This window comes from Terrapene carolina, unplaced genomic scaffold, assembly GCF_002925995.2.
Source record: "Terrapene carolina triunguis isolate 2854851 unplaced genomic scaffold, T_m_triunguis-2.0 Scaffold838, whole genome shotgun sequence".
Classification (NCBI taxonomy): Eukaryota; Metazoa; Chordata; order Testudines; family Emydidae; genus Terrapene; species Terrapene triunguis.
The window spans coordinates 4,076,510-4,103,899 of record NW_020665189.1 but is presented as its reverse complement, the minus strand read 5'-3'; the positions used below and the strand labels follow the sequence as shown (position 1 = coordinate 4,103,899).

At 41.0% G+C, this 27,390-nt stretch overlaps 1 protein-coding gene across 13 annotated transcripts in view; it reads left to right on the top strand.

The window, feature by feature from the left end:
* LOC112102600 (ankyrin repeat and KH domain-containing protein 1) overlaps window positions 1-27,390 on the top strand; it is a 193,486-nt gene that overhangs the window by 149,508 nt on the left and 16,588 nt on the right. For all 13 annotated transcript variants that reach the window (XM_024193983.3, XM_024193985.3, XM_024193986.3 and 10 more), the window contains 15 exons: window positions 5,427-5,572; window positions 5,738-5,849; window positions 8,198-8,343; window positions 9,617-9,759; window positions 10,586-10,799; window positions 12,217-12,392; window positions 12,800-12,962; window positions 15,122-15,217; window positions 16,214-16,330; window positions 18,400-18,574; window positions 20,706-21,162; window positions 21,624-21,770; window positions 23,370-23,480; window positions 25,152-25,301; window positions 25,626-27,241. In XM_024193983.3, coding sequence (XP_024049751.1) covers window positions 5,427-5,572; window positions 5,738-5,849; window positions 8,198-8,343; window positions 9,617-9,759; window positions 10,586-10,799; window positions 12,217-12,392; window positions 12,800-12,962; window positions 15,122-15,217; window positions 16,214-16,330; window positions 18,400-18,574; window positions 20,706-21,162; window positions 21,624-21,770; window positions 23,370-23,480; window positions 25,152-25,301; window positions 25,626-27,241 — 3,969 coding nt within the window. The remainder of the gene's footprint in view (window positions 1-5,426; window positions 5,573-5,737; window positions 5,850-8,197; window positions 8,344-9,616; window positions 9,760-10,585; window positions 10,800-12,216; window positions 12,393-12,799; window positions 12,963-15,121; window positions 15,218-16,213; window positions 16,331-18,399; window positions 18,575-20,705; window positions 21,163-21,623; window positions 21,771-23,369; window positions 23,481-25,151; window positions 25,302-25,625; window positions 27,242-27,390) is intronic.

Here is a 27,390-nt window from a genome sequence, read left to right as displayed (position 1 = left end):
ATGTTGTTCAGTCTGAACCTTAGCAGACAGATTGTCATTCATTTTAAAAGATTAATAGGTCACAATGTGGTGGTTGATTGACTGTCAGATCAGCCACAATCTCTCTATGTGCCTTAGCGCCTTTTAATGCTTAAAACGTGCTATGAACCTGGCATTTTGTTCAAGATCATCACACCAGTTTGTTCCTAGTCTGATTCCCTGTAATTGGTTTTCCCAAATTAAAAAATACCAGTAATATCTTTAATGCTGTGTAGGATTGTTTACTAAAATTTATTAGTGAAGATTAAAGAAAATACATTTTGTAAAAGTTTTGGGCCTTCATAAACTTACGAATATCTAAATGAAGCCCTACAATCAGAAACGTCATTTAAACTTCAGACTTATTCAGGCAACAAGCTTATTGAATATGCTGTAAATAATAGTACAGGTGGAACCTCTCTAATCTGGCACTCTCTGGTCCGGCAACATCTGTGGTCCGGCATGATTTTATTTTATGTTTTTTATGCTTTATCTACTTAGTTCCTTGTGCCAATACAGAAAAATTGTGTAACAACACTAACACTTTGTTATGGAGAGAGCCAGTAAGCCTTGGCTAGACAGCATTGCAAGCGTTGTTCCGCTTATTCGCCTTGGCGAGATAAAAATAAAGAGAAACCCGATCACTACAATATTGACCTCCCGTGGTTCGGCAAATTCTCTGGTTCGGCACCAGTCAGATCCCGAGAGTACCGAACCAGAGAGGTTCAACCTGTATTCTATAAAAGTATTATCAGTGTGTTTTGTAGGGAAGGATCTAAAATCAGTGCAGTCACAAAATAAGTATTATATAGAGCCTAAATTGCATGAGGTGAAACTCTTAATTATTTTTAATTATATATATTGATAACTATAGTTAGTTAATCTATATACTTCCTAATGAAATGATAGAAGTGTATCTAATCCTCTAAAGTAAATTGTGTGCCTATATGTCTGTTTTGGAAGTAAAGCAGCAAACTTGGCTTCTATGTCACTATGAGTTTGTGTGGTTGTGCTATTGCCCAGCACCCTGTAACTTTCCATTTCATAATGGAACATAATACCTACTCCAACTGAATCATGCACATTTTCTCAGAAGCCTGTTAAAGATCTGTTAAAACAGATTTTTTTTTGGGGGGGGGCCTCATTCTCATTGTTCAGTACCACACAAGTTTACTAAAGTGCATCAGTATAGAGATCTTTCAAGTTTCCTGTTCCATTCATCAGGGACTAAAGATACCAGGGCTACTTTTTGTAATGCTAGGAGTTTGCCCCAGTGTCCTTGAACAAAATCTCCCTTCCCCCCATTGTTCAATATTCTGTGCTCCACTGAGTTTGCTGCCCTCCCATTTTGGAGGTTGATGTACTTCAGTGGTGCTGTGTAGTTGAAGTGATTTTGCATTCTTCAAGAGTATGTTGAAAATATACATTTTTGTGAGGTTATAAACTGGGTTAGAAGTTATCCGGAAAACTGACTCTTTTCTGCCACCAAGAAGGGAAGAATTTTTCCTCCTGCTCTTGTTCCTCAGTGTAGCAAAGATTTCCCTTAGCTTATAGTTGTATGTATTTTAAAAAAAAAAAGATGCCACTAAATCTGTTTTATCCCATCTGAGCATCTGTTTTGCAGAATTCCACTTGATCTTTTGCCTCTAATCCCATTATCTTTTGCCATAGCAATGTAGTTTAAGATTCACATCATCTTTTTAATTTTTGTACAGTGTGCTGCTCCTTTACACATTATCTTAATACCATTACTGCAAAGCTGTGCCACAAGTGATAGCCAAAATGGATATAGTGCTACATGTTCATATTGCTGTTCCTCTGGAACACTGTAGTTTATCTAATACCATAGGTTAGAACCACACTAAGATTTAGTCATTTGAAAATTGCCTTGAACTTTCTGTAGCAAATTGCTAAAATAATTCTTGGGAAGTCTAATAAGGGACATAAATGACTCCTTAAGCAAGTGTTCCTTTTAGTTCAATTGATTTTGGACTTTAAAAAGAAAATGGTGAACTGCTCTCTCATTCCTGCAAAATCCTGATTGGATGCCAGGTATGGTATGGCCAATCTTTGAGAATGAGTTTCCATGCTCTGCAAGTGAGACCAATAGCTGACCTGCTTTTCTATGGTAATGTCTACAACACTGAACGTATTTGACTCTGGGTGTAATATCCGTACTAGCTTAGTTAAATCTGGTCCCATACAAAATATTTTGTTAAGATGTGTTGAGAAATATTTGTGGTATGATGGTCCTTCTTTAAAACCTGTAATTGAATATAAAATTTGGCCTTAACAAGCCTACTAATTGCTATTAACATATGTTTGCTATTCAGTGAACTACATCATCTTCAGGATACAATCTTCATAGAGAGGTTATTCTTGAAAGAGTCAGATTACATTAACAGTTCTCATTGGTCAAATATCAGGTTTGGCAACCAGCCAACTAATGGGGCATCACAACGGGCGTCCAAAAGGTTACAGGAATCTAAAATTTTGCAAATAGTAGTTGCCTTTTAGCAATTATTGGGGAGGAAATCAATTATATCAGATATTGTTACAATCTTGGTGGTTAGAGTTGACTTGGAACCAGTATACAGACTTTCCATTAATGCACAGAGTTTAACAGCTTTTGACCTCTGAAGAGATTCAGTCCTGGTCATTTGATTTTTAGATTTTGGTGGATCTGCATTAAGGTTAAATGTAATCTATTACTCAGGAGTCTTAAAAACAAATTAAATGTTTGAAGTACATTCCTCTGTGCTTTTTCCTTTTTTCTCCCTCAAAAAAAAAAAAAGTTCTAAAATACCTCTTCAGAAGGATGCTATTAGCTTATATTAGGGAAAAATCAGTCCTTAGCTGGATGATTTAGTGTCTTACTGTTTTTCCAAAATACTAATCTTTTTAAATCCACTTAACTTTAGCACTTAGTGCTTTGAACATGTAGAGCAGGGGTCGGCAACCTTTCATAAGTGGTGTGCCAAGTCTTCATTTATTCACTCTAATTTAAGGTTTCTTGTGCCAGTAATACATTTTAAAGTTTTTAGAAGGTCTCTTTCTATAAGTCTATAATTTATAACTAAACTATTGTATGTAAAGTAAATAAGGTTTTTAAAATGTTTAAGAAGTTTCATTTAAAATTAAATTAAAATACAGAGCGCCTCCCCCCCCCGGACCGGTGGCCAGAACCCGGGCAGTGTGAGTGCCACTGAAAATCAGCTCGCGTGCCCGCCTTCGGCACGCGTGCCATAGGTTGCCTACCCCTGATGTAGAGGATTCATTAATGTAAAATACTGCTTAACACCCTGCTGAGGTAGGTAAGTATTAATGCAGGGGTTCTCAAACTGGGGGTTGGGACCCCTGAGGGGGTCGTGAGGTTATTACATGGGGGGGTCGCGAGCTGTCAGCCTCCACCCCAAAGCCCACTTTGCCTCCAGCATTTATAATAGTGTTAAATATATAAAAGTGTTTTTAATTTATAAGGGGGGTCACACTCGGAGGCTTGCTATGTGAAAGGGGTCACTAGTACAAAAGTTTGAGAACCACTGTATTAATGCAAATTACGTAGATGAAGCATAAGACCTTTGTATCTGGAAACTCATAATACAAACCTGGTGTGTTCACAAGGTGCTTTGCTTTTGAGGCGAAGTGAACTCCATTTGAGTCCAGGTATAATACACTACTGCTTTTACACTGTAACTAAACTTCATTGCTCACCTTTGACTTGTGCACTGAAATGTGAGTCCTAACACTAAACTGAATGCCTTTGGGACTGTAACTGAAAACTTCCATCTCAAAGGCTTGATTTTTATTTTTTTAAACAAGTTATCCTGGCTTTAAGAACTCTGTTTGGGTTCTTCTAAAATCTGCTCCACTTGTGAACATCATTTGTATTTCATATACCTATAACCAAACATCAGAATATATTCTCACTAAATGATGGGTGTGTCCTACTGTTTCTGATCTTAAGATCTTTCCAGTAATTTAACTTTTATCCTGCATCATTAATTGATACTCTCTCTTTTCATTCAGTGGTTTAATTTTAAATCCTTTCCATTAGTGAATAACAGTTCATGGTAAAACTGCTGAAGTTTCTGTTTAGAAACCATTCTTATCACGTTTTTGTTTCTCTTCCATCTACCATTACTACAGAGAATATTGGCACTGGAAAAAAAATATTCCTGCTGCTTATTCCCCACCTGAACTCATCATGAACCTCTGTCATTATAATTGCTTGCTCCAGAAATACTATAAAACATTACATGCTTTGGGTTAATTTTGCACTCTTACTGGTTAGAACAAATCAATTGTTTCTCTAACTGGCCAGAGCAATTAGCGTACAATACAGAAATCTGGTAGTGCCATGAGATGCAAATTTTGATGTCCAGATGTGGTTTTCATACCAGTTTTTTTTATTCTCTAGATCTTACCTTTTATATTATAATAAAGGGTATTGAAATTTTTTAACTAGAAACAAGGTCATTAGGGAGCTTTCCTGTCCATCTGATTTATGTCAGAGCCCTTCTAATTTTTTTGGATCTTTCCTTCAAAAATAGCATGTAGTGATGATCTATCAGTGTGCTGTGAGGCTAAGGCAGAGCTCTGACCCTAGAAAATACTCATCATGGTGTTTCTGGCCTTTCTGCTAGTTGTTCCTAGTCTTTTAATTTTCTCACTGTATGTAAATATAGCTAATTCTTAGTTACGAACCTCAATTCAAATTGTGGAAAACTTAGAAAATAAAATCTCACTATTTGTATGTGTTTAAACTAACAGTCTTTAAGTGGAGATGGAATTTTGCAGCCCTGTTGTGAAAAGCTGCGTCACAACACACACAATTTTAGGGAAAGGAAATACTTAACTCATCTATGTGCCTGTCTTGTTGACTGCCATCTTCCTATTTTTCCCTCTGTTGTTAATTTGTTGTAGCCAGAATTATTTCTGGAACTCACTTTTACTCTTCTTGCTTTAGTTGTCTTACCTAGAAAATTATTGAAAGTGCTTACTACACTTTATATGAAATAGTTCTGAGTTCTGATATATTCCTTGTTTCCTAACTTTTAGATTATGCTTTTATCATAAATCCTTTACTATTGTCTGCCTAGAATGAACATTGAACTGTCACTGCTGAGGTTACAATATTAGATAATTTATTATCTTCATGGTTGTATGCAGAGAAATCATTTGCAGATTAAAATAAGCTTTCTGACCCAAACACAGTTTGGACGTGACACTTGCATTATATTCTACAAACTACATTAAATAGCATAGTTTTTTCAGAGACATTTAAAGCTAAACGTTTTTTAGAAAATGCATTCTTATAGTATTAAGATTCTATAGTACAGTATTTTTTTCCATTTAAAGTGCTCAAGTCTCAAGAATGGAATAACAATGTTAATGTTGTTTTTCAGCTGTGAATAGCAGAGTGCCCACTGGCTCCACTAGTTCCTCACACACTACGGAATCCCCTACACCCGAGCCCTGTACACAGACACCAAGCAATGTTGGCTCTCAGTCTGTGCTCCCCATGTATCCTTCGGTTGATATTGATGCACATGTAAGTAATTTGGCTACAGATTTATCTGCTTTACACTGACTTGTTTTAAAATTTAAAATAAAATGTCAGTCTAGCAGTAATGTGTTTTTAAAAAGTTGACCATGTTCTGTGGTAAAAACACTTCCCATTTACAAATGTCAACTTCTTTTTCTTCCCACCATGAAGACGGAGAGTAATCACGACACTGCATTGACCCTTGCATGTGCAGGAGGTCATGAAGAGCTTGTGTCTGTATTGATAGCACGAGGTGCCAATATTGAACACAGAGACAAGAAGGGTAAGCTACAAAAAAAAAAACCCCTACAATTTGAGCTCAAAGTTCATGTTAAAATGGGGTTGAGTGCTCCATTCATCTCAGTGGGTGTTCTCATTCCCTCCCTCCCTCCCCCTCCAATCCCCACATCCGTGCTTGTGAGCCTGTGCTGTGCACCAAGCATGCCCATTCTCAGCTCCTCACCCTGGTCCCAGTACTGCATGCTTCGAGCATGCCTACTGTCAGTTCCCCACCCAGAGGGGCAGGGCTTCTCTAGATATCAGTTCACATACGTGTGTGTGGGGATGGGACTCAGACCCCATCCTCCCCAAGGGGCAGAGCGTCCTCAAATCCTGGTGCACGAACATAGGGTAGTTGGGAGAGCAGCTCAGTCTCTCCAGATCCCAGCTCTCACGTTGGGGATCTTGCAGAGCCATTCAAACCCTCTGAGAAGGATTGGGGCCCCCAGATCCTTGTGCACACGCACAGGAGAGGAGAATATAGGATTAACAGTCCCCCTCCCCTTTCTCTGCCACAAATCTTCTCCCTTCCCCTACAACCCATCCTAATTTATGCCCCTTCCTTCACTCTCCCAGCCCCCACACCACCAGCATTGCTCCCACAAACCCATTTTCCTTCACTGCTCTGACCTCACTGTTCCATATTTCCCTAGCTGTGCACCGAAAAAAAGTTACAAGCATCTAACAATATTATGAGTGCCTCATGTTAGTAAGCTGTTTATCAGGAACAGGTGCCTTGATTATAAGCACACACAGGTCCCTTGTTCAGGAAACATGATTACATAATACTAACTGTCTTTCATCTTCCCTCTGGTTAATCAATTCTAATTGATTAATCAGTGCTGGTGCACAGCTATGCTAATACCCAGTGTGGAAAAGTAGCAACATGCCCAGCAGCCATTATTGGGTATCTGCATAGAACATGTGTAAATGTATAATTTTTCAGAAAATAGTTAAAGCTCCTTCTAAATTAGCTGTACAAATTAGCAGGTGCACATTTCCCAAAAGTAAAAAACAAAAACCAACCTCTTAACAGAGATGGCTAGTAGCAGTGTGCCACAGATCATTCTCAGCTTTCAGCCAAGGGAAGGGTTTGAATTTACAGTATGTGAGGGTAGCTAAGATTGTGATATAGCACGTCTCCTTGAACCACCAAATTTCTGTGACAGTGTGCTGGCTGCAAACCCTTTTGTTGAGGCTTGCTGCATGTGTGCATTTCAATTTCTTTGGCTCATGAATGTTTTTAGCATATACTGTTATAGGGAGCCAAACTCTTCCTTTAATAACATTTTTCAGTATTGCTCCCCCAAAAGCGGCCGTGGGTGTCATGCACTAAAGTTATAAGAATCTCTTGACTGTGAAATGTCTTTCGTGGGGGCTGTATCTGAGGAACCCCTTAATTAAGACCCCAAATTTGGGCCACTAGCAGTGCCCACCATCCCCATGAGGCACAGCAAGTTTTAAGACAATTTGAATAAGAATGTGGATTTTAGAGCTCTTAGAGGAGTCAGCCTTCAAACAAAGCTCTTCTCAACCTCAATAATAGCAGAGTTGGCAATGTGCTATAATACAGTACCCTAAGACTCTATTGGGATACATTTGGAATTAATCTTCTTGTCTGTGGATAGGGCCCTACCAAATTCATGGTCCATTTTGGTCAATGTCCTGGTCAGAGGATTTTTTAAAATAGCTGAAATAATGAAATTTGCAATTTAAATCTGAAATTTCACGGTGTTGTAATTGTAGGGCTCCTGACCCAAAAAGGAGTTGTGGAAGGGTTGCGGTATTGCTACCCTTATGTCTGTGCCCCTGCTGCTGGCGGCGGTGCTGGGCAGCTGAAGAACGGTGGCTGATGGCTGGGAGCCGAGCTCTGAAGGCAGAGCTGCCACCAGCAGCAGCGCAGAAGTAAGGATGGCATGGTATGGTATTGCCACCCTTACTTCTGCGTTGCTGCCTGTAGAGCTGGGCCCTCAGCCAGCAGCCACCACACTCCAGACACCCAGCTCTGAAGGTGACAGCACAGAAATAAGGGTGGCAATACCGTGACCCCTTAAAATAATCTTGTGACCCCCCATGCAACTCCCTTTTGGGTCAGGACACCCAATTTGAGAAACGCTGGTTTCCCCCCATGAAATCTCTATAGTATAAGGTAAAAGCACACAAAAGACCAGTTTTCATGGTCCGCGACATGTTTTTCATGGCCACGAATTTGGTAGGGCCCTATCTATGGATGATCATTCTGATATTTGACCCATGTATTTGTTGAATTAATCCATTCGTACATACTTTCTGGCTTGCTATTAATTTTGAGTTTTTCAGAGCTGCTTCTAATTGTGATTCTTTTTGGATTAGGTTTTACACCGCTTATTCTGGCTGCAACTGCTGGACATGTTGGTGTAGTGGAAATTCTTTTAGACAAAGGTGGAGATATAGAAGCACAGTCCGAGCGCACAAAGGACACTCCACTTTCACTGGCATGCTCTGGTGGACGCCAAGAGGTACAAATATCTTGCTTCCTATTTCTTCTATAGGTTTTGAGTTGGTGTGTAAATTACTGCATTCATTTCTTGTTCTTTACCCTTAAATTAACATTGTCATTTTACAAAAAAAGTCTTTAAACTTCAGGAATTAGTAGCTCTCTTGTCCCAGGAGAAGACAAGGGAATTAACTTTGCCTTGTTTATACAGCCCCACCATTGCAGCCCTTCACTACAGATTGGAGCCATTCTTCTATCCAATTTTCATAATATAGTCTGTGAAAATCCTCAATTGGATGGGGGAGGAAGGCGGCTATTAAGCAATTCAGGGTACCCAGTCGGTCCTATCTTGCACCCTCCCCACCTGCATAGTAAGTGAAGGGGCATTCTTTGCAGTACTCCAACTCAGAGAGATCAGGACCAGAAACTAAACTTGTCTTACACATACACAGCCTTCCAGAACACTAACACTAGACTAGCAGATATTTCCATTTTGACTTGTAAGTAGATGCAATGTAGACCTGACTCACAGAAGGTAGAACTACTTTTTAAACTACTTTTAAATTGAGCTTTTCACTTTTGCTTCTAAGATGTTCAGTCTTACCTGCTTATGATGTCAAAGGCAGAGAAACTTGGAAGAAAACACGGGAAACTATAGTAGCACAAATGCGCACATGAAAAATGCCGTGATTGCAGGAGATGATAGATTTAGTAATTGGCAAGAAAATGAGACTTGTAAAGGGGAGGCGTGAGTGGGAGAAATGCCCTTCCTCCTCCATTCCCTCACCTCCCTTAACTTCCATCATGATTTGGGCATCCTTATACTTTTTGTTGGAAAGATTGTGCAACACAAACATAATCAAAATTGGCTTAGGATTCACTTTTTCATTCAAGTTGTGGGAGGCACAACAAGGGAAACCCTCACAAATTTCAACTATATCAGACTTCCTAAGAACAGGATATGTCCTAAATCTCAGACCTCCATTCAGAGAAAGAGATTCCCTTAAAGGCTTGTAACTTCAGTTAGGTAAAGTAATCCTTTTGGAGGAAAAGTGCTGCATTGGCACACCCACACAGACTGTCTTATGAATAGGATTAACTGCTGGCTCTATACAGTGCATAAGTAAAATTAAAGATCCTACAGAGGAACCTCGTCACACTCTAGCCTGCCTGCTGCCCATGGAAACTGGTAATACACTTAAAGCTTTGAATGTGTGTTAGCCATTATCCAGGAAGTAGCAGAAAATTAAGGCCCAGTATTCCTTTCACACTTGTTTTCATGCTGTACATTTCAGGTAGTTGACTTGCTGCTGGCCCGGGGAGCAAATAAAGAGCATAGGAATGTGTCTGACTATACACCGCTAAGCCTTGCTGCATCTGGGGGATACGTCAACATCATTAAGATTCTGCTTAATGCTGGAGCAGAAATTAATTCAAGGTAACATACTCTCCATGTCATAGACAAACTGCAGTGTGGGACAGATGTTCCACTGTGGTTTTATATCAGTGCATAAATTGGAGCTTGGAGTGCTTTCAAATCTCCCTGCTAAGTTTGCACTGTTGAAATGTTATGCTTTTTCTGACTGGATACCTTTAGGGAAGCTGCTATAGGTGATCTCCTGCCACCAAAAAAAAAAAATGCCCTCAGTGTTTAGGTTGCTCTTGTGCCTGTAATAGTGCGGCATATGACCCTGTGTACCTACTCCTTTTCTCCATATTGGGATCTAGCACTCTAGGACTTTGTTTCCAGTTGAACTAAATAGAGGAACCAGCCAAAGCTCACAGTGGAGCACATGTTCTTTTGAAGCTTTACATTTCAGTTGCTCTGGGGCCCATAAAAGGAAGAACTAAAACACATGGCTTTGTTGTCTGTTAAGCAATCTGTGTTCGCGTATTGTAGGAAAGTTAACCCATTTTGTATCATCAAAATAGGTTGAAGTGTAGACTTGTGTAAACGTATGTCTTTCTGATTTAGATGCAGGCCCAGTTATCTTTTTATTGTTTAAATGGCTTAGAATTAGTACAAATATATACTTTAGCAAAACCTATTTCTTCTGAAGGAGAACACGTTCTCTTAGTAGATTTTAAACTGCAAATATCCTATATCCTGCTGGTTTTCAATAATCTGTTTTGAATTACTGATATTTTAGGTCAGTATGTATATACTTTACTATAAAATGTTGAAATGTACTTGGGTTCCCAGAGGATTCATCCAGATTCATCTAGTTCTGTGATCTGTAGTTAATTATTTTCTCTCTCTTTAGGACTGGGAGTAAGCTAGGCATTTCTCCTCTGATGTTGGCTGCTATGAATGGCCATGTTCCTGCAGTGAAACTGTTGCTTGATATGGGTTCTGATATTAACGCGCAAATTGAGACCAATAGAAATACAGCCCTCACCCTGGCCTGTTTCCAGGGCCGAGCAGAGGTGGTCAGTCTCCTATTGGATAGGAAGGCCAATGTTGAACATAGGGCTAAGGTAAGCAAACAGACTAGTTTTCTCTTCAGATTTATTTCGGGCAAGAGGATCTCTTTGATTTGTCAGCTTCCTTGAAGTTTCTCTGTTAATATAAATCTTTGAGCCTATTTGCCTATGTCGACTTCACTGATTTAAAAGCAACTCCATAGGATTGATGGCCATATATTTGATCACTCTTGTTCAAAGCATCTCAAAAAGTTCTTTAAGAAATCTCTACCACTCACAAGGAACTGTAAAGCATAACACTTTACCAAAACCTCATTATTCTTACCCTGGAAATCAGCAAATTAAAAACATTTATAAACAAAAGCTAGTGTGCTAAAGAGAATACCCACTCTATGTTCCAGCTTCTGTCAGAATGTCACTTTTTTCATATACTGTGAAATGAGCATTACATGTGAAAAACAAATGTGATTACTTACGAGTGGCATTCATCTACTTTTTCCAAAACAGCTAATTCATACTTTCTGAATGGGAAGCAAAATAGGCCCTGACTACTTTTGGTCTTTAAAGATCATGAGATTATAAATTTCAAGGTTAACATGACTAATGTTCATTAACAAAACACATGGGTAGAGTCCATAAAGCAGAAAAAGAACGTAATAGTGCGTATATTTTGACAGTGAGGCACAGATACTGCTTGCTATTATATGCACTCAACAAAAATGGTTTAGATTAAGCCTTTATCTCTTTTAGGTGAAAACTGTGGTGTTAATATAGAACCCATGGTTTAAATACTGAGAGTTCCTGTTTCTCTGACATTCTGTGGGCCCCATTCTTTGGTACACTGGAACAGTTTTATGCCTCATTCCTGTCACAAAGCAGTCCAAAAGTCAGCATAGACTGACACTTGGATTTCACCAGCATAGGGGAATTTTTGGTAAACCCTAGAACTGCAGCTTTAGTATCTTCTGTGCCCCCTTTCCCAGCTGCTTGTGCTGGAAATGTGACTGGGGAAAGGGTGTGTGGCCAGTGTTCTCTTGTGCCCAGCTTCTACAATGGCCACTTGGGGATGTTGGCAACTGGTCTAAATTAGAACATTCTGAGCTGGGGACTCGACTGGTATCAGGACAGCCCCAGTGCCTAAGGGAATCCAAAGGTGGCATGGAGCCACTTGTTTGACCCCCTTCTGTGCTGAATGCTCACTGTTTGCATTCGGGCCTATATTTCCCTCAGTTTTAAGGGATACTTTTGTTAATTGCAAGCTATTGGGATTAACATCTGATGGGATTTTGTCATCCATTTGGTTGGTCTACTGTAAAGCCTAAGGTCAAGATTTTTAAAAGTTTGCCTGGAGTTAGACGCCTAAATCCATAAATAAGAAGCCTGGTTTTTAAGTGCTGAAACCCTTAAAGGCACACCCAGACTATATTTTGCATCAATTGCATATTTTATAACTTGTTTGTTTTTCAAACAGACTGGTCTCACCCCTTTGATGGAAGCTGCTTCTGGAGGGTATGCAGAGGTTGGAAGAGTTCTCCTTGACAAAGGAGCAGATGTCAATGCTCCACCTGTGCCTTCCTCGAGAGATACAGCTTTAACAATTGCAGCAGACAAAGGCCATTACAAATTCTGTGAGCTCCTAATTAATCGGTGGGTTATTTCTTATTTCATCAGTAACATACTTGTTCTGTCATGGAGTCCCTCTGTGGACAGAATCACAGAGATGAGGAATAGAGCTTAAATTCTGTGTTTAAATAATTGCTTATCTGTGATTTGGAGATTAATGTAGATGGGAGAGATATGTCCATAGCTCTGTTTCCAGCATTCAGGGTGTGCAGCCTTCTGCTCCCTGCAGGCCTGCTCCTTTTTAGTTTATGCTATAACTTAAATAGCAAAGGATTTCCCAGCATAAGTTTTTAGTTTTCCAACTCACCACTGAAGGTTTGTCAGTGATGGAAAATACGAACTTAAGTGCAGTTTGAACATCCATATTTTTTTAGTAACCTTTTCTATATGTCAGCCATGTGTGCCCTGTGACTTACATTTGTCTTTTTTAGGGGAGCACATATTGATGTTCGTAACAAGAAAGGAAACACGCCACTCTGGTTGGCAGCTAATGGTGGTCACTTTGACGTAGTGCAGTTACTTGTGCAGGCAGGAGCTGATGTGGATGCAGCGGATAACCGGAAAATTACACCTCTTATGTCAGCATTTCGTAAGGTAAGTTAATAAGGCAAACTTTTATGTCATGTTTCAGCACTGAATACTTTCAAAAACAGTTTTAAATTGAAATGGGTAGTCTTGAAAGTGTCAGGAATACAACACATTTTTAAGATAAGTATATTCTGCAGAGTTTAAGTTGCTGTTTCAAAAAAGGGCTAAAATATGGCTCAACACATCTGACTTTTGAGGGGTGATCTGCTTCAGTTTTGTGTATTCATCAGAGCATACTTAATTTTGCTACTGTCAGTGGGTGAGTGATCTTGGCATGAAACCATTTCACCATCACAGGTCTCCGGCCAACCATCCTCTCCTCCTTTCAAGTCCACCACAGATGTCAGTGTCAACAACCTGCCCTCGCCCCCTGTCTTGATGAACACCAGTCTGTTTTAAACTGACCCAATTGCTGAATCCACTTGTGCATTTTCTGGATCTGGATAGTGGCTGGTCACTGTTGCTAGCTCTGGGTCACAGGCACACTTCCCAATGCAGACTCCGTGTCCAACATGCTTCTTGAGCAGTGGGACCCTGCATTCCAACTGCCTTAGACCATGGTAGCAGTGCCACAGCCCTCCCAAGCGCCTAGTATCTTAGACATGTTACCCCAGAGTCCACCTGGCTATGGGAGCTCGGGTTTCTTGTTAAACTCTTCCGGGACAACATGGCAGGAAAGCAAGGAGGAACACAAGCTTAGCAAAGGAATTTCTTAAGCACAGATAATTTACTCCTAATACAGCACAGTAAAGAGTTGCAAGTCTTTCACATCTAACACACAATCCTGAATGCGGTTGCCCTAGGGCTGATCTCACCCTATCTGAGAGTCCTGGATTCGGTAAGCATCCATAGGCTTAGGCATACCTTCCCTCCTCCTTAGCCAGGTGGTTTTGGATGTGGTGGTGGTGGTCACCCCTTTGACTCGGAGAAACACACTTCTTTTTCTATTTGCTGACTTTCCAAAGTGCCAGGGATGCTCAACCCCCCGCTCTGGCCCAGGCCCTGGCCCCACTCGACCCCTTTCCCAAAGGCCCCATCCCCGCCTCTTCCTGCCCCCGCTCCACCTCTGCCCCACTTCTTCCTACCCAGTTCCGCCCTGTCCCCTGAGTGCAGCATCCTCGCTCCTCACCCCCCCAGCCTCCTGCTTGACACAAAACAGCTGATTGGGGCGGGCGGGAGGCGTGGGGAGGGAGTGGGGAGGTGCTGATTCATGGGGCCTGCCGGTGGGCAGGGGTGCTGGGGACGGAGGTGTGTGGAGGGGAGCTGATAGCGGGGTTTTTTTTCCCCCATGAGTGCTCCAGCTCCTGGAGCACCCATGGAGTCCCCACCTATGTCCCCCTTTTTCCCCATTTGCTTCAGATAGGGGAGTTCCAGGCTCCAGCCCCCTCCCCATCAGCTTCTGTGTAGACACAGATTCAAAGTCAGAGGCCCCGTTAGTGGAAAAACCCATTGTTCCAGTATGGGAGAGTCAGTCAACGTTGCTGGCCCTGGATTGCTCTGTCATAGCTTCTCAAGCATAATCTTTCCTTTAGGTGTTAAGCCCCTTTTACAAATTGGGGCAGTGTGACTTGGTGGGCAGAACACTGAACTGGGACTCAGGAGACCGCAATTCTATTTTCACTCAGGCATTGACCTGGGCAAGTCAGTTCAGTGGAGTGCTGCAGTTTCCCCATCCATAAAATGGGGCAGAGGGTACCTGCCTCCTTTTGTAAAGTGCTTTGAGATCTACTAATGAGAAGTGTGTTATAAGAGTTAAGTGATATTATTTATTAATCCACAAAGGGGGCTACAACACAAAGTAGAGCCCCTGATGCAATACGGAGTACATAGTTTGACAGAGACGCATCCCCAATGCTCACAAAAATTGAGCTTATTAAATTAATTAAAAAAAAAATCTCTCCCAATATGTCTTGTCCTTTATCTTTTAGATGGGAAGCTATTTGGGGAAGGGACTATCTTTGCTACTGTTTTGTACACCACTAAGCTCATTGTCAGTACTTTACAAACACTAATAGATGTTTTGGTACTTGGCAACATTTTATTTTAAATTACCATTTCAGATGTTAGCTTTATAACTGTTATGTCAGCTAAAATTGTCATCCACTCACTTTTGTATTTACAGGACACTAGAATTTTATTTTATTTTATTTTATTTTATTTTACAGGGTCATGTGAAAGTAGTTCAGTACCTAGTGAAAGAAGTTAACCAGTTTCCTTCAGACATCGAGTGCATGCGATATATAGCAACTATAACGGACAAGGTGAGTTTAACTGACTTTTTGAGAGTAGACTTAGTGCATTAAGGATATTAAAAAATACATAGGTAACCATACCGAGGTCTTAACAAGTATATAACATTGAAACCACACATTTTGAATGTTGTTAACGTGTTGTCTCCTATTAAAAGTTTGGTGCCCAAATGGTAGATCCAAGGCCATTTAAAGACTGAATGGATAATTGAGCTTTGTTACTACTATGTGAAACTTTCTCTTCCCACTATTTATGTGGCCTTTGCCTTGCCCAGAGCACCACCAGATGCTTCTTTCTGAGCATACATGAAATGCCTATCTTTGACCCTTAAAATTCTGGAGCTAAAAAATTTCTTTGTGGAATCTTAAAATACATATATAAATGTAACAAGAATAAAATATAAAATTATTTCAGTTTTTATACAGCAACTTATTTAAATCTTTCCATCATGGATTAATCACTTTTTTCTCTTAAATCAGATTAAAATAATGTTAACAAATCTAGCTACAGAAAAATGAAAAAGTTTCAAAAGTTAGGTTACAGCCAACTATTCTGTCACTCTCTATCAAAGTGAGTCATATGTAACTTAGTTATTCTTCCTTCTACTTCAGAACAGTAGACTATTAAGGGGAAAGGCCAACAGCAAAACCTCTTGAATTCAATTTTATTCTTGGTTTTTTAGGACAGTTTTTTAAATATTAAAGTAATGAAGGAATGGGGACCAATTTAACGCATTTATTTCTAATTTTAAAAAGACTTCATACCTATTAGAGGAACTTTTCAGATGTTCAGGAAACTACCCAAACTGGGAGGAATAATGTGCTTCCTTTATTGCAAAACTATTTCTAAAAAAGCTACTTCACAAATGTTAGCACTCTGTATCTTAGCATATTGGAGTAGTTGTATGTTTAGAAGTACCAGTGAGCCAATCATACACTTTAAGAGCAAGCTGCAATAATTAACTTCAGATTTTCAGGATTGCTTTAATAAAATAACTTATTCTTCAGGAACTATTGAAGAAGTGTCACCAGTGTGTGGAGACAATTGTGAAGGCTAAAGACCAGCAAGCTGCAGAAGCAAATAAGAACGCCAGTATCCTGCTGAAGGAGCTTGACCTGGAAAAGGTGAGTGGCGAAATCTGTCATCTTAGGTTAGTTCTTGGCCAGTGCATCTGCATATGGCAACTCTTTCTTTCAGATGTGTGTAAGCTTACAGGTTTTCCCTACTTCAAATTTGTAACTGTTACAAAATATAAATTAATGCTGTTTTTAAATATAAAAGGTGGATTTGGGGATATGTAAGTAAATAGATAATTAACCCAAAAGGTGGCTTATAGAAACCGCTTTGGTTGTACTGTTTTTTTTTCACCCAACTTTGGCTTTTTCGGGACCCGAGAATTTTTCAGGCAAAGACCGGGGGTATGGCAGGCAAGACCACCTGACCGCTATGGCAGCAGGCCTGCAGGGAGCAGAAGGCTGCACACCCTGAATGCTGGCCCCCCCCCCGCCAGACAGAGCCCCCTTCTTATCCCTGCCCTTCAGCACTGTTCCAGGACTTAACCTCAGGAGGGGCTCTGGCCGGCGGGGGGGGTCAGTACTCACAGGGTGCAGCCTTCCACTCTCCTCTTGACCCCAGCCCTTCAATGTGGCTCATTCGCTTCCTCTGCATAGTGGGGAGTGAGAAGGGCAGGGAGCTGGAAGGCTTCTTCAGCTGCTATTTCAGTGAGTACCTCCACCTGCTGCATGCTGTGAGTACCAGGAACCCCCCCACACCACTGTTGCCCTTTGTTTCTGGTTTTTACGATTATCACCGTTTCTAAAAAATGTTGACTATACACTGATAAATTCCCATTAAATTAACAAAAAAATTAAAAACCAAAATTGAAGTGTCTTATTTAGATGTCACAATTCAGTGGATTTGGTGTCTCTGTCTGGCTGCAGCTGGAGTATGATGATGAAATACTCTATTCTTCATTCATTGCCTTTATGCATCTCCATTGTAGAAGATGCATGTGCCCTAAGTGCACAAGCTCAGCTCTATTTGAAGAGTAGTGTCTCTTGGGGCTGCACTGTGCAACCTAGTTCCTTTTAGGAAATTTTAGGCTTGTTACTTTTTTGGTTAATTAAGCTGTTTGCCAGCATTTTGCATTACTCTGTACTTTATTTGGATGCAGAATGTGAAAGCATGAGGAAAATATGTCTTCAGTTAAAACTGTTAATATATACAAAACAATATCAGCTTGTTCTATGACTTATCTTGAAGCAGACCTTTGAGCTGTCAGATCAGTTAAACAGAGTTCAGCATGGCCAGTTGGATATGAGACTTTGAAGGAATTACTCCCATCCCCAGGTGCTGCAAGTAGTACAATCAGTGACTGACTCAATAAGTAACAGTCCTCAGTTTGATAATGCTGCAGTGCCCAGAATAGCATTATTGGGTGCTGTACTGCTGAAGGCACCTTTTTTTTTTTTTTTTCCAGGAGATCTAAAGTGGAGCTTTTGACTCTTTACGATAATTAACTCACCATGATATTTCACAATAGAGAAGTTTTACCAAATTCCATTTTGACTAATTAGCCTCCTTTTGTGTCGCATTAAATTTCAGTTAGTTATTTTTCACTTCAGCTGTTAACCTACAGTTTAGTATTGTTGGTACTAACTGACTGCCTCATTGTACCCAAGAAGTAACTGTATTTCAGCAACTGATAACATGATAGCTATATGTAGCACATAAAGTACTCTGTGAGCCTTCTGAGTGAAAGATGTAAAGGTTGCTCCAGAAATTCTTTCACTAGCTCAGGTTTTTCAACACATTTTTGTAATTTAGTCTGAGATTATGCAAGATTACAGTGATATCCCATTAAAATATATACTAAATTGTTTTAACACACATCTCTATCATTCTGGTTGCATGCAGTTTGCTGACTGATTTCTTTCTTCTTTTTTTCCTTGATAAGTCTCATTATGAAAACTGCAATTCCATCTAGTCCACTACTACTTCTATTTAATTTCTCTTCATTCTGCTGTCATTATCATGGCTTTCTGCATAATGATTCAGGCCATAACGGATTTTTTTTTGATTATCTACGCCTCCGATATTTTTTCCATTGAAGCCCTGAATTTGTAAGCATAAGAGAATATTAATCTTTGGTATTAATGCATGGTAGAACTAAATATTAATGCTTTTCCCATAGTCAAGAGAAGAGAGCAGAAAACAGGCTCTTGCAGCTAAGAGAGAAAAGAGAAAGGAAAAGAGAAAGAAGAAGAAAGAGGAGCAAAAAAGAAAACAAGAGGAAGATGAGGAAAACAAACCTAAGGAAACTTTAGAGCTGCAAGAAGATGATGATGAAGAGGAGAATGATGATGAAGGTGAAGAACATCTAATGTTTTTACTATTCTATGGGGGGGAAGCACTTGTTGGATTGTATAAATGTTTCTAAATCCTTCTTGGTGAAAAGATATTTTAGCTGCCATCGTTTTCTTCATACTGGAAAGGAGGAGCAGTTGGACAGTAGGTTTATTCACTCTGAATATTCTTCCTACATATCTGCAAGAACTCAGTGTAAAAAATAAACATTTAAAATGTTTAAGAAAGTATTACTCTTGGGAAAATTCTTCACTACTGCACATGTGCAGAATTCATGTCCCCTGCAGATTTCTTTGCTTCCCCGCAGAAAAATGACTTTCTGATGGGAAAGCAAAGGGAAGCCCAAGAGCAGTCAGGTACTCCTCCGCAGCAGTGCAGGCATGTTGTTTCAGTCACTTGGAGAAGCCGGCGGGGGTTGGGAATGCCCTGTTGGCTCCTACACTGCTCTGGACTCAGCTGTTAATCCTGGCTGTGCTGGAGGCAGGGGAGGATGGGACTTGCTCTTCCTCTGCAAGAAGTGGCCAGGGCCAGGCTTATGGCCAAGTCAGACCCACCTCCAGAAACCTGCCCCAGCTGCAGGAAGTTCCGCCCCCCCCCCCCCCCCCCACTTCCTGCCCCTATCATTCCTCAGCTGCAGGAGTCATTGTGTGGGCAGCTGCTCCCCTGTGCATTTGGGCCCCCCCACTGAGTTTCACCGTCTGCATCCAGAGGCCCCCCTGATGAGCCCCCTTCACCTAGAGAGACACCCACTGAAACCCAACTAGCTGCACCCAGGCCCCCACCCTGACATGCCCCACCCCTTTATACCTGGTCCTCCCGCAACGAGTCCCACTTCCCCAGCACCCAGACCCCTCCACACACACCCAGACCCCCCGTCCTGCTGAGCCTCAACCTCTGCATCCAGAACCCCAATGCCTTCACCCAGACCCCCCCACCGAGCCCCAACCACCTTCACCTGAACCCCCCAACGAGCCCATATGCATCCAAATCTCCCCCCCTGCATTGACTCCTGCCGTGAGCCACCTGCACCCACATTTCCCCACACACAACCCTCTTACCCCACACCTAGATCCCCCACACACTAAGCCACTCCACACTTGGATCCTGCTGGGCTGAGCCTACTTGCCCACACCTCATGCACCTGACACAGAGGGGCAGGGCCGCAGGGTGTTTCTGGAGCAGGCCCAGCCCTTGTGCTGTCAGCATCAGGAGCAACCTCACCACCAAGTTTGTGTCCCCAGGTGGGTGATCTCCCACCTCCATGCAGCCAGCGGCATGTGCTACCCACTGCCATGCCAGAGCCTCCACATGTATTTACTGACCAATAAAATTTGCAGAATTTTAAAATACTGTGCGCAGAATTTTTATTTTTTGACACAGAATTCCCTCAGGAGTAAAGTATAGTCTGCCATTGTTAAATGCTTCCCACTATGAAAATGCACATCTGTACTAGTGATAGAATGGAGCTTTTGTATGTGTAGTGTGTGTACACATGTCTCAAATTTTGTATTTTTGAGGAAGTCTTAATGGCAGGCTGACTATATCAATTGGTTCTGTGCACAGTGGTCACTATGGCAGGAGTAGTGTTGGTGTACAAAGCAAAAATCATGGAAGTATAGCTTTTAAAATTTCAGGTTTCCTAAGCATTGTTTTGTACCCTAAATAACTTACTTTGGGATTTTAGTGCAGATAATGAACTGTGCTTGTTCTGTGCTAAGAGTGAAAGATTTGAGCAGAAATGATCTTTTTAAAACTGACTTGATTTAGTTTTTTAAAATGTCTAATTTCCCCTCCGGGAGGGTGAAATATTTCATCCTTGAAGAAATGAAAACTCTTGCTGAGTTTACTTGTCTGGCCTTTTGTGTCACTGCAGTGTTTCAGAGCTCCTGCTCTGCATTAGTTTCCCATGCAACTGTCATTGTTCCCAGTGAAACTAGTTCTGTTGTTACCATTGCATCCCTTCAACCACACATCAAATCTAGGATTTTTTTAAATCACTAGAATGGCTGAATTCATTACTCTAGTGACAGCTGACAGAAATGTAACTTTAATTGTAATTTCCTTAACAAGTGAGACTTTTTTTATGTTAAATGTGTTTTATGTTGTATATTGACTTTTTTTTTCCTCCCCCAGTGGAGCAAGAAGTTCCTATAGAGCCTCCAAGCGCAACCACTACAACCACAATTGGAATCTCTGCAACATCAGCTACTTTCACAAATGTTTTCGGGAAAAAGAGAGCCAATGTGGTAACAACCCCTAGCACGAATAGAAAAAATAAGAAGAACAAAACAAAGGACACTCCTCAAAATGTGCAGATAATTTTGCCAGATCAGCATATATCTCTAGCACAGCAAAAAGCAGATAAAAATAAAATAAACGGAGAGCCAAGAGGTGGTGGTGCAGGTGGGAATAGCGATTCTGATAACCTGGATAGCACAGATTGCAATAGCGAGAGTAGCAGTGGAGGTAAAAGCCAGGAGTTGAACTTCACTATGGATACAAACTCTTCTGGTGATAGGGGATATGCCTCATTACTGCTCCCTTCTCAGGAAGAGAAGACAAGCACCTCGGCTTCAAAAATACAAACAAGGTGAGTCTTCAGTTTCTCTATCCTGCCCTCTCATGACTGCTGCTTGGTCTATGCCATTGTGAATCTGTTTACTGCTGCTTAGATTTTATAGAATCTGATCAAGCTCCTCACCTTGTGATGCTGGGATCCAAGAATTCTGCTTTGTTTAGTTTTGATTCTGGACTAGTTGTACATGACTGAAAGTCAAAACAATCCAATGGCTGCTCAGAAGCCTGTGTGAAATAAGTTGGAGGCTCAGTCCAGTTCTTGTGAACATATTAACCACACAAAATACACTAATTGGCATTGACTGGCACCCATATTGCAGAAGCTGTAGTCTAAATAGGGGCATTGAGAATGGGAAAAAAAAAATTGAGAACTGTTTTAACTGATAGTTTTGTCTAACCTCTCAAATTTATGCTCTGCAAGTACTTTAACTGCTTTTATTTTTTAGTCTGTAATCAATACATCTCTGTTCCCAGACTTGAAGGTGACGCTAATCCAAATTCATTATCGGCAAGTTATAAATCTGTGTCCCTGCCACTGACCTCTCCAAACATAAAGCTGAACCTCACTAGTCCAAAAAGAGGTCAGAAAAGAGAAGAAGGCTGGAAAGAAGTGGTTAGAAGGTAATAGGTTTTAATTCAGTGTTTTCAAATTATGTATAGACCTTTTGATTTCTAAACTGCGTACTTACACAGAACATTCAGCAGCGTTAGCCTGACTGTCATGATTTATAAAAGCCCTTCTTCCTTTGTGCTAGCAGTGCTTTGCAAACAAATTACAATAATTATGGGTGGTAATTACAACTTGAAAAGCCAAACATGGCATCAGTATTTTACAGTAGGAGTGGGATCCTTCCCAGGGCCTGACACTAATCAGAAGAAAACACCTTGGGGGAGGGGGAGTTTGTTCTTTAAGTGGGGAGGAATAGGCCAAGACTCCATTGGTAATGAAGGAATACACCAGCAAAAGCTCTGTCACATTTCAGTTTCACATGGGATCCCTCAAAGATTAGTGGGTGTCAATGAAGATACACAGGGAGGTGGATGACGGACTGAGACATGGTGCTCATTATGCTCTGTTGACACACGTTCTGGCTGCTGATTCTGCTCCAACTCATTCATGACCCTAAAATAGACTTAGGAGCATGGTTATATAGTTGAAGAGCTTCTGCTTCTGAAATGGCGGCCTCTTCCTCTTCCTTGAAAATATACATAATTTTGTTACATTGGGTGGCTTGTGGCCATATTTTAGTCATTCATTCTGTCTATATGTAGCTGGAAATTATTTAAAATTTCTACCTTTTTTTCCTCACTTTGTTGAAGTGAGATAAGCCTGAAAACGTAAATCCTAAGTTTTTGCATTTAGCCCTGACTCAGCGTCTCATATTCTGAAATGCAGGATTTTGACTAAATGTCCTTTTTAGAGCATCTTTTAGCTTGTGTGCATGGAACACTGTTTTAGAGAGGACTTGAAGTGTGAGTTTTGGGGAAACTCTTTTTTTAGCAAACGAAAAATCTATGCAATTCAAATCTAAGATGTTAAACTCCGACCTTTTTAGCTCATCGGTTCATACCAATTAAAATGTGCAATTTTCCCCCTACTTTGGTGATTGTGTATATTCATAAATATTGCTCCCTGTTATGGGGTGTGCACGATAAATAAAGAGCCATAGATTTCCCCCTTTCCCCAAACTTGGTGAGTCGTGTAGGCATGAAACTGTTAAAAAGCAGACAGCTGCCTTTACCAGGGCTGCACACAGACCCCGCTATTGATCCTGAAGCTGCTACACCTCTCCAGACAGGTCTCTTGAGTCTCCTAGTTTAGTCATTTGCTTTACTTTTACTGTGTTTGGTATCCTGTTTCTGTTCTGTCAGAGCTGCTGGAGTTCTAGAAATTTCTTCCTAAAATGGTGGATTTTGATAACCCTAAGAACTCAAGATTTGTTTAGTAAGGAATGTGCTCACAAAATGTCTACCCTGGGACAGAATTTGCTGTGCCCTGCCCTGAATAACAGAGCATGCATGTAGTCTAAGAGCCTTTTAACAACCCATGTGTCCTTTTCAAAGTAATTAGGTGTTGCACATGTTTATTGCTCCTAAAGCCTATCCCAATTCCAAGACCAAGAACTGTCCTAACTCCTACTCCCTCAAAGCACCCTATTGGGTAGAAGGGATGTCTATCAAAGAAATAACCAATGAAAACATCCCTTCTACCCTTAACAGGCAAGTAGGCAGAGTTTTGAAAGACCCTCCCCCTAGCAACACTCTGCAGCCAACACCAATTGAGCAATTTCAGCTGCAGAGAGGAGGGCGCTGCTGTTCAGGAGCAAAAAGGTACTGTTTGGGGCATTTTTTTCAAACTAAAAAACAATGAGCTTGGTGGGTGGGGAGGGAGGCATTAGAGGGTGGGTGAGGAGTGGGGTTCTGGGTGCTATTTAGAGCTCATATAAGGAAGCAATTCCTCAGTGGGTGGTGGGGGAGGATGGCTAGGAGTTCACTTTGGGGAGTGGATTGAGGAGGGTAAAGGAGACTGGAATGCAACTAGGGTCCCTATGAATCATGTGGAAGGCTCTTGGAAGCTATATGAGGAAGGGAGCTTGGTCATGGAGAGTGGGAGATTGGGAGCTCCAATAGAGAAAAGTCATTATACTAATGCAGATCCAAAGAGGAGAGGATTGGAACATGAGAAATGCGGGGGTGAGGGCACAGTGTGTATTCTAAGAGCATTGATTGGGGAGATAGTGTGAATTTTGTGGAGGGCAGGGGACAGGTAACTTAAAAAGACAAGACAATTAAAATGTTAATATTTTCAGATGGTAAGTGTAAAAACTATCCATTTTACATTACACATGTTTATTAACTGAAATACATTTCCTGCATAATTTCTTGCTGTTAGTCATATTTAACATTTTAGATTACTAAATTTAAAACGTAGGTGACGCTGGAAGCAACATAGAGATGTACAGTCTATATTCTGTTCAGATTCTTGAACCTTCATCACAGTGCTTCCTGAAACCCCTTGGAATTCCCTCTAACTGTACAGTTCACAAATTGCAATATGCCACTGTTAAGCTTGAAAGCAATGTATGGGTTTGAGAGGTCCAGCCTTGAAGTCAGGGAGCAAGAGTGACCTAAAGGGACCTTGGCTGGGGTCTGGAATGCAAGCATAGCTGGTGTTCTAAGGCTTCCCATTGCCATATGCCTGCACTGATCCACCAATGCCATATGAATTTGAAAATCCTAGCAGTTCATTTAATAAGTCTATTGAGTGTTTGGGTTGCAGTGTCATGGCCTAAAAATAAATATGCTTCTGAAAATCTGTGCTGCCTTCATAGTGGCTTCCAGCATCCCTTTGGACCCTTGAATTGCACAGTTCGCCTGCTTGCTATAAACCATTGCGTAGGGTCACTGGCAATTTTCCAGAGCATTTGTGGTTTCTCACTTGAGGTCTAGGAGATATTAATTCTACCGGGATGTTAGATCAAGACCCGGATTTTAAAGTCTTGCTCAAGCAGGTGGTATTTCAAAGATTATCAGTGTGAATATGTTAGAAAAATTTATCAGTCTGGTTATATACTAGTAGAAGCAACTTGTATCCAGTGGCTAATCCCTGTGATCCAAAGATGCTTGATGCTAATTAAAATGTAAAGTAGGAGAGTCACTTAGGATTTCATCTCACTTACTTTTTTAAAATACACAGGTTAGAACAAAAGATGAAGAACTATATGTCCCAAACAGCATGTATATTGTATAATGTGCATCTATGTGATTATAATTGGTTGAATAAGTGTTCTGAAGGAACTTCAGAAGTGCTCAGGGTAACAAGTTATTTCAGTGGGGAAGTTTTAGAGAGGCTCCAAAGGGTGAATTCAATACCAGCAGAAAACCACTTGCTGCCCTGAAATGTAAAAATATTGGGATGTTCAATTGCCAAACAAAAGAGATTTTAGCACTTTTTAAATGTCTCCAAAATGACTTCACAAATTTGCAATCTTTGTGATATAGGTCTAAGAAATTATCTGTCCCAGCTTCTGTCGTATCTAGAATAATGGGAAGAGGTGGGTGCAACATCACTGCAATTCAAGATGTCACTGGTGCTCATATTGATGTGGACAAACAAAAAGATAAGAATGGAGAGAGAATGATCACAATAAGGTATGATACATGGAAACAAAATAATTGTAAATTGAGTCGGTACAAGATTTTTCTTACACAGTCTGCTTATCTTTAAGGTAGGACATATTGGCTCTTTGGCACTAGTGTATAGTGCATTCATTTCTGACAGCAGGACATGCTGAAAATCTGATACTTATACAAAGTTAAACCATAAAAAAGCAAATATCAAGAAATAAAACTTCTTGACTGTTCCATCAAGTACTGCACTAATATAGCCAAAAGAAATTGTTTAGTTCAAGAAGTGTTGCAACAAAGTGAGAATTCCATTCCTGAGAGAAGATTAATACTTGTTTTTAATTTCAGGGGCGGTACGGAATCAACAAGGTATGCAGTGCAACTTATCAGTGCCCTTATTCAAGATCCCGCCAAGGAACTGGAAGACTTAATTCCTAAAACTCATATAAGAACACCTGCTCCAAACACCAAATCAATTCATGCAAACTTTTCATCTGGAGTCAGTACCGCAGCTGCTTCCAACAAAAACTCCTTTCCGCTCGGAGCACCACCTCTTGTCACATCGCAGTCATCGACACTTTCTACTTTCCAGCCCACTAACAAATTAAACAAGAATGTTCCAGCAAATGTGCGTTCTTCTTTTCCAGTGTCTCTGCCCTTAGCTTATTCCCACCCTCATTTTGCCTTACTGGCTGCCCAAACTATGCAACAGATTCGGCACCCTCGCTTACCTATGGCCCAGTTTGGAGGAACTTTTTCACCTTCGCCGAACACTTGGGGACCATTCCCAGTGAGACCAGTTAATCCTAGCAGCACAAACAGCTCTCCAAAGCATAATAGTTCAAGTCGTGTAGGTAACCAGAATGGGAATATTTTACAGACAGAGTCTACTGGATTAGCTACTGCTAGCTGTCCTATTACTGTCTCTTCTGTAGTTGCTTCCACCCAACCGCTCTGTGCAACAAGTAGTCGGACTCCCTCATCAGTCAGAAAGCAGTTGTTCACCTGTGTTCCGAAAACAAGTGCGGTGGCAACAGCAATCTCAACTGTGACAAGCACCTGTAGCACTCTGCCTTCTGCTTCCTCTGCACCTGCAAACAATGGGCAAGTTCCCACAGCATTTCTGCCCTCTAATGTTCCACAAACACAGCATTCTGCACTTAAAACGGACTCTTTCTCAGCTATCTCAGCACCCAAAGAGAAGGTGTCAACACCAGACCAACCTACTGGAAACACGTGTGCACCATCTTCGGTTGCAAGTAGTTGCAATATATCCGCTAGCAGCAATCCAGGAGTCCTAGAAACTTGCCCATCTAGCAGCCCTGCACCTCTAAATAACGTCCAAGATGAGATACTGCCAACCAGCATGTCAGATATAAGTTCTTCTGTGTCCATGCCTTTTTCCTCTAGCTCAGAACCCACTCCATTAAGTTTAGCTTCACCCAGATCAATTGCTGCAGATAATCAGGACAACAGTAATTTACCTCAGTTAGCTGTACCAGCACCTCGAGTTTCTCACAGAATGCAGCCTAGAGGTTCTTTCTATTCAGTGGTACCAAATGCAAACCTACATCAAGATCATCAGTCTATTTTTGTTACAAATCCAGTTCCTTTAACGCCATCTCAAGGTCCACCTGCTGCAGTGCAGCTTTCATCAGCCATGAACGTTATGAACGGTTCTCAGATGCACATTAACCCAGCAAACAAATCATTGCCTCCTACGTTTGGGCCAGCAACGCTTTTCAATCACTTTAGTAGTCTTTTTGATAGTAACCAGGTGCCAGCCAACCAAGGATGGGGAGACTGTCCACTATCCACACGAGCAGCAGCAGACCCATCTTTCACTGTTCAGTCTACTTTTCTGAGTAACTCTGTGCTTGGACACATAGAAAATGTTCATCCTGATAACTCCAAGGCTCCTGGATTCAGGCCACCTTCCCAGAGAGTTTCTACCAGCCCTGTAGGTAAGTCCACAAAGTTTCTACTCTGGCATAGAGACAATCCTGCCATTCGTCTTTGACCCTATTCTCAAATTGCTCCAGAAATATTTTACAAGGTAATATGCATAGAACTCCAACCTGAGAGCTGAACTTGCCAAGTTTAATTTCAAAAG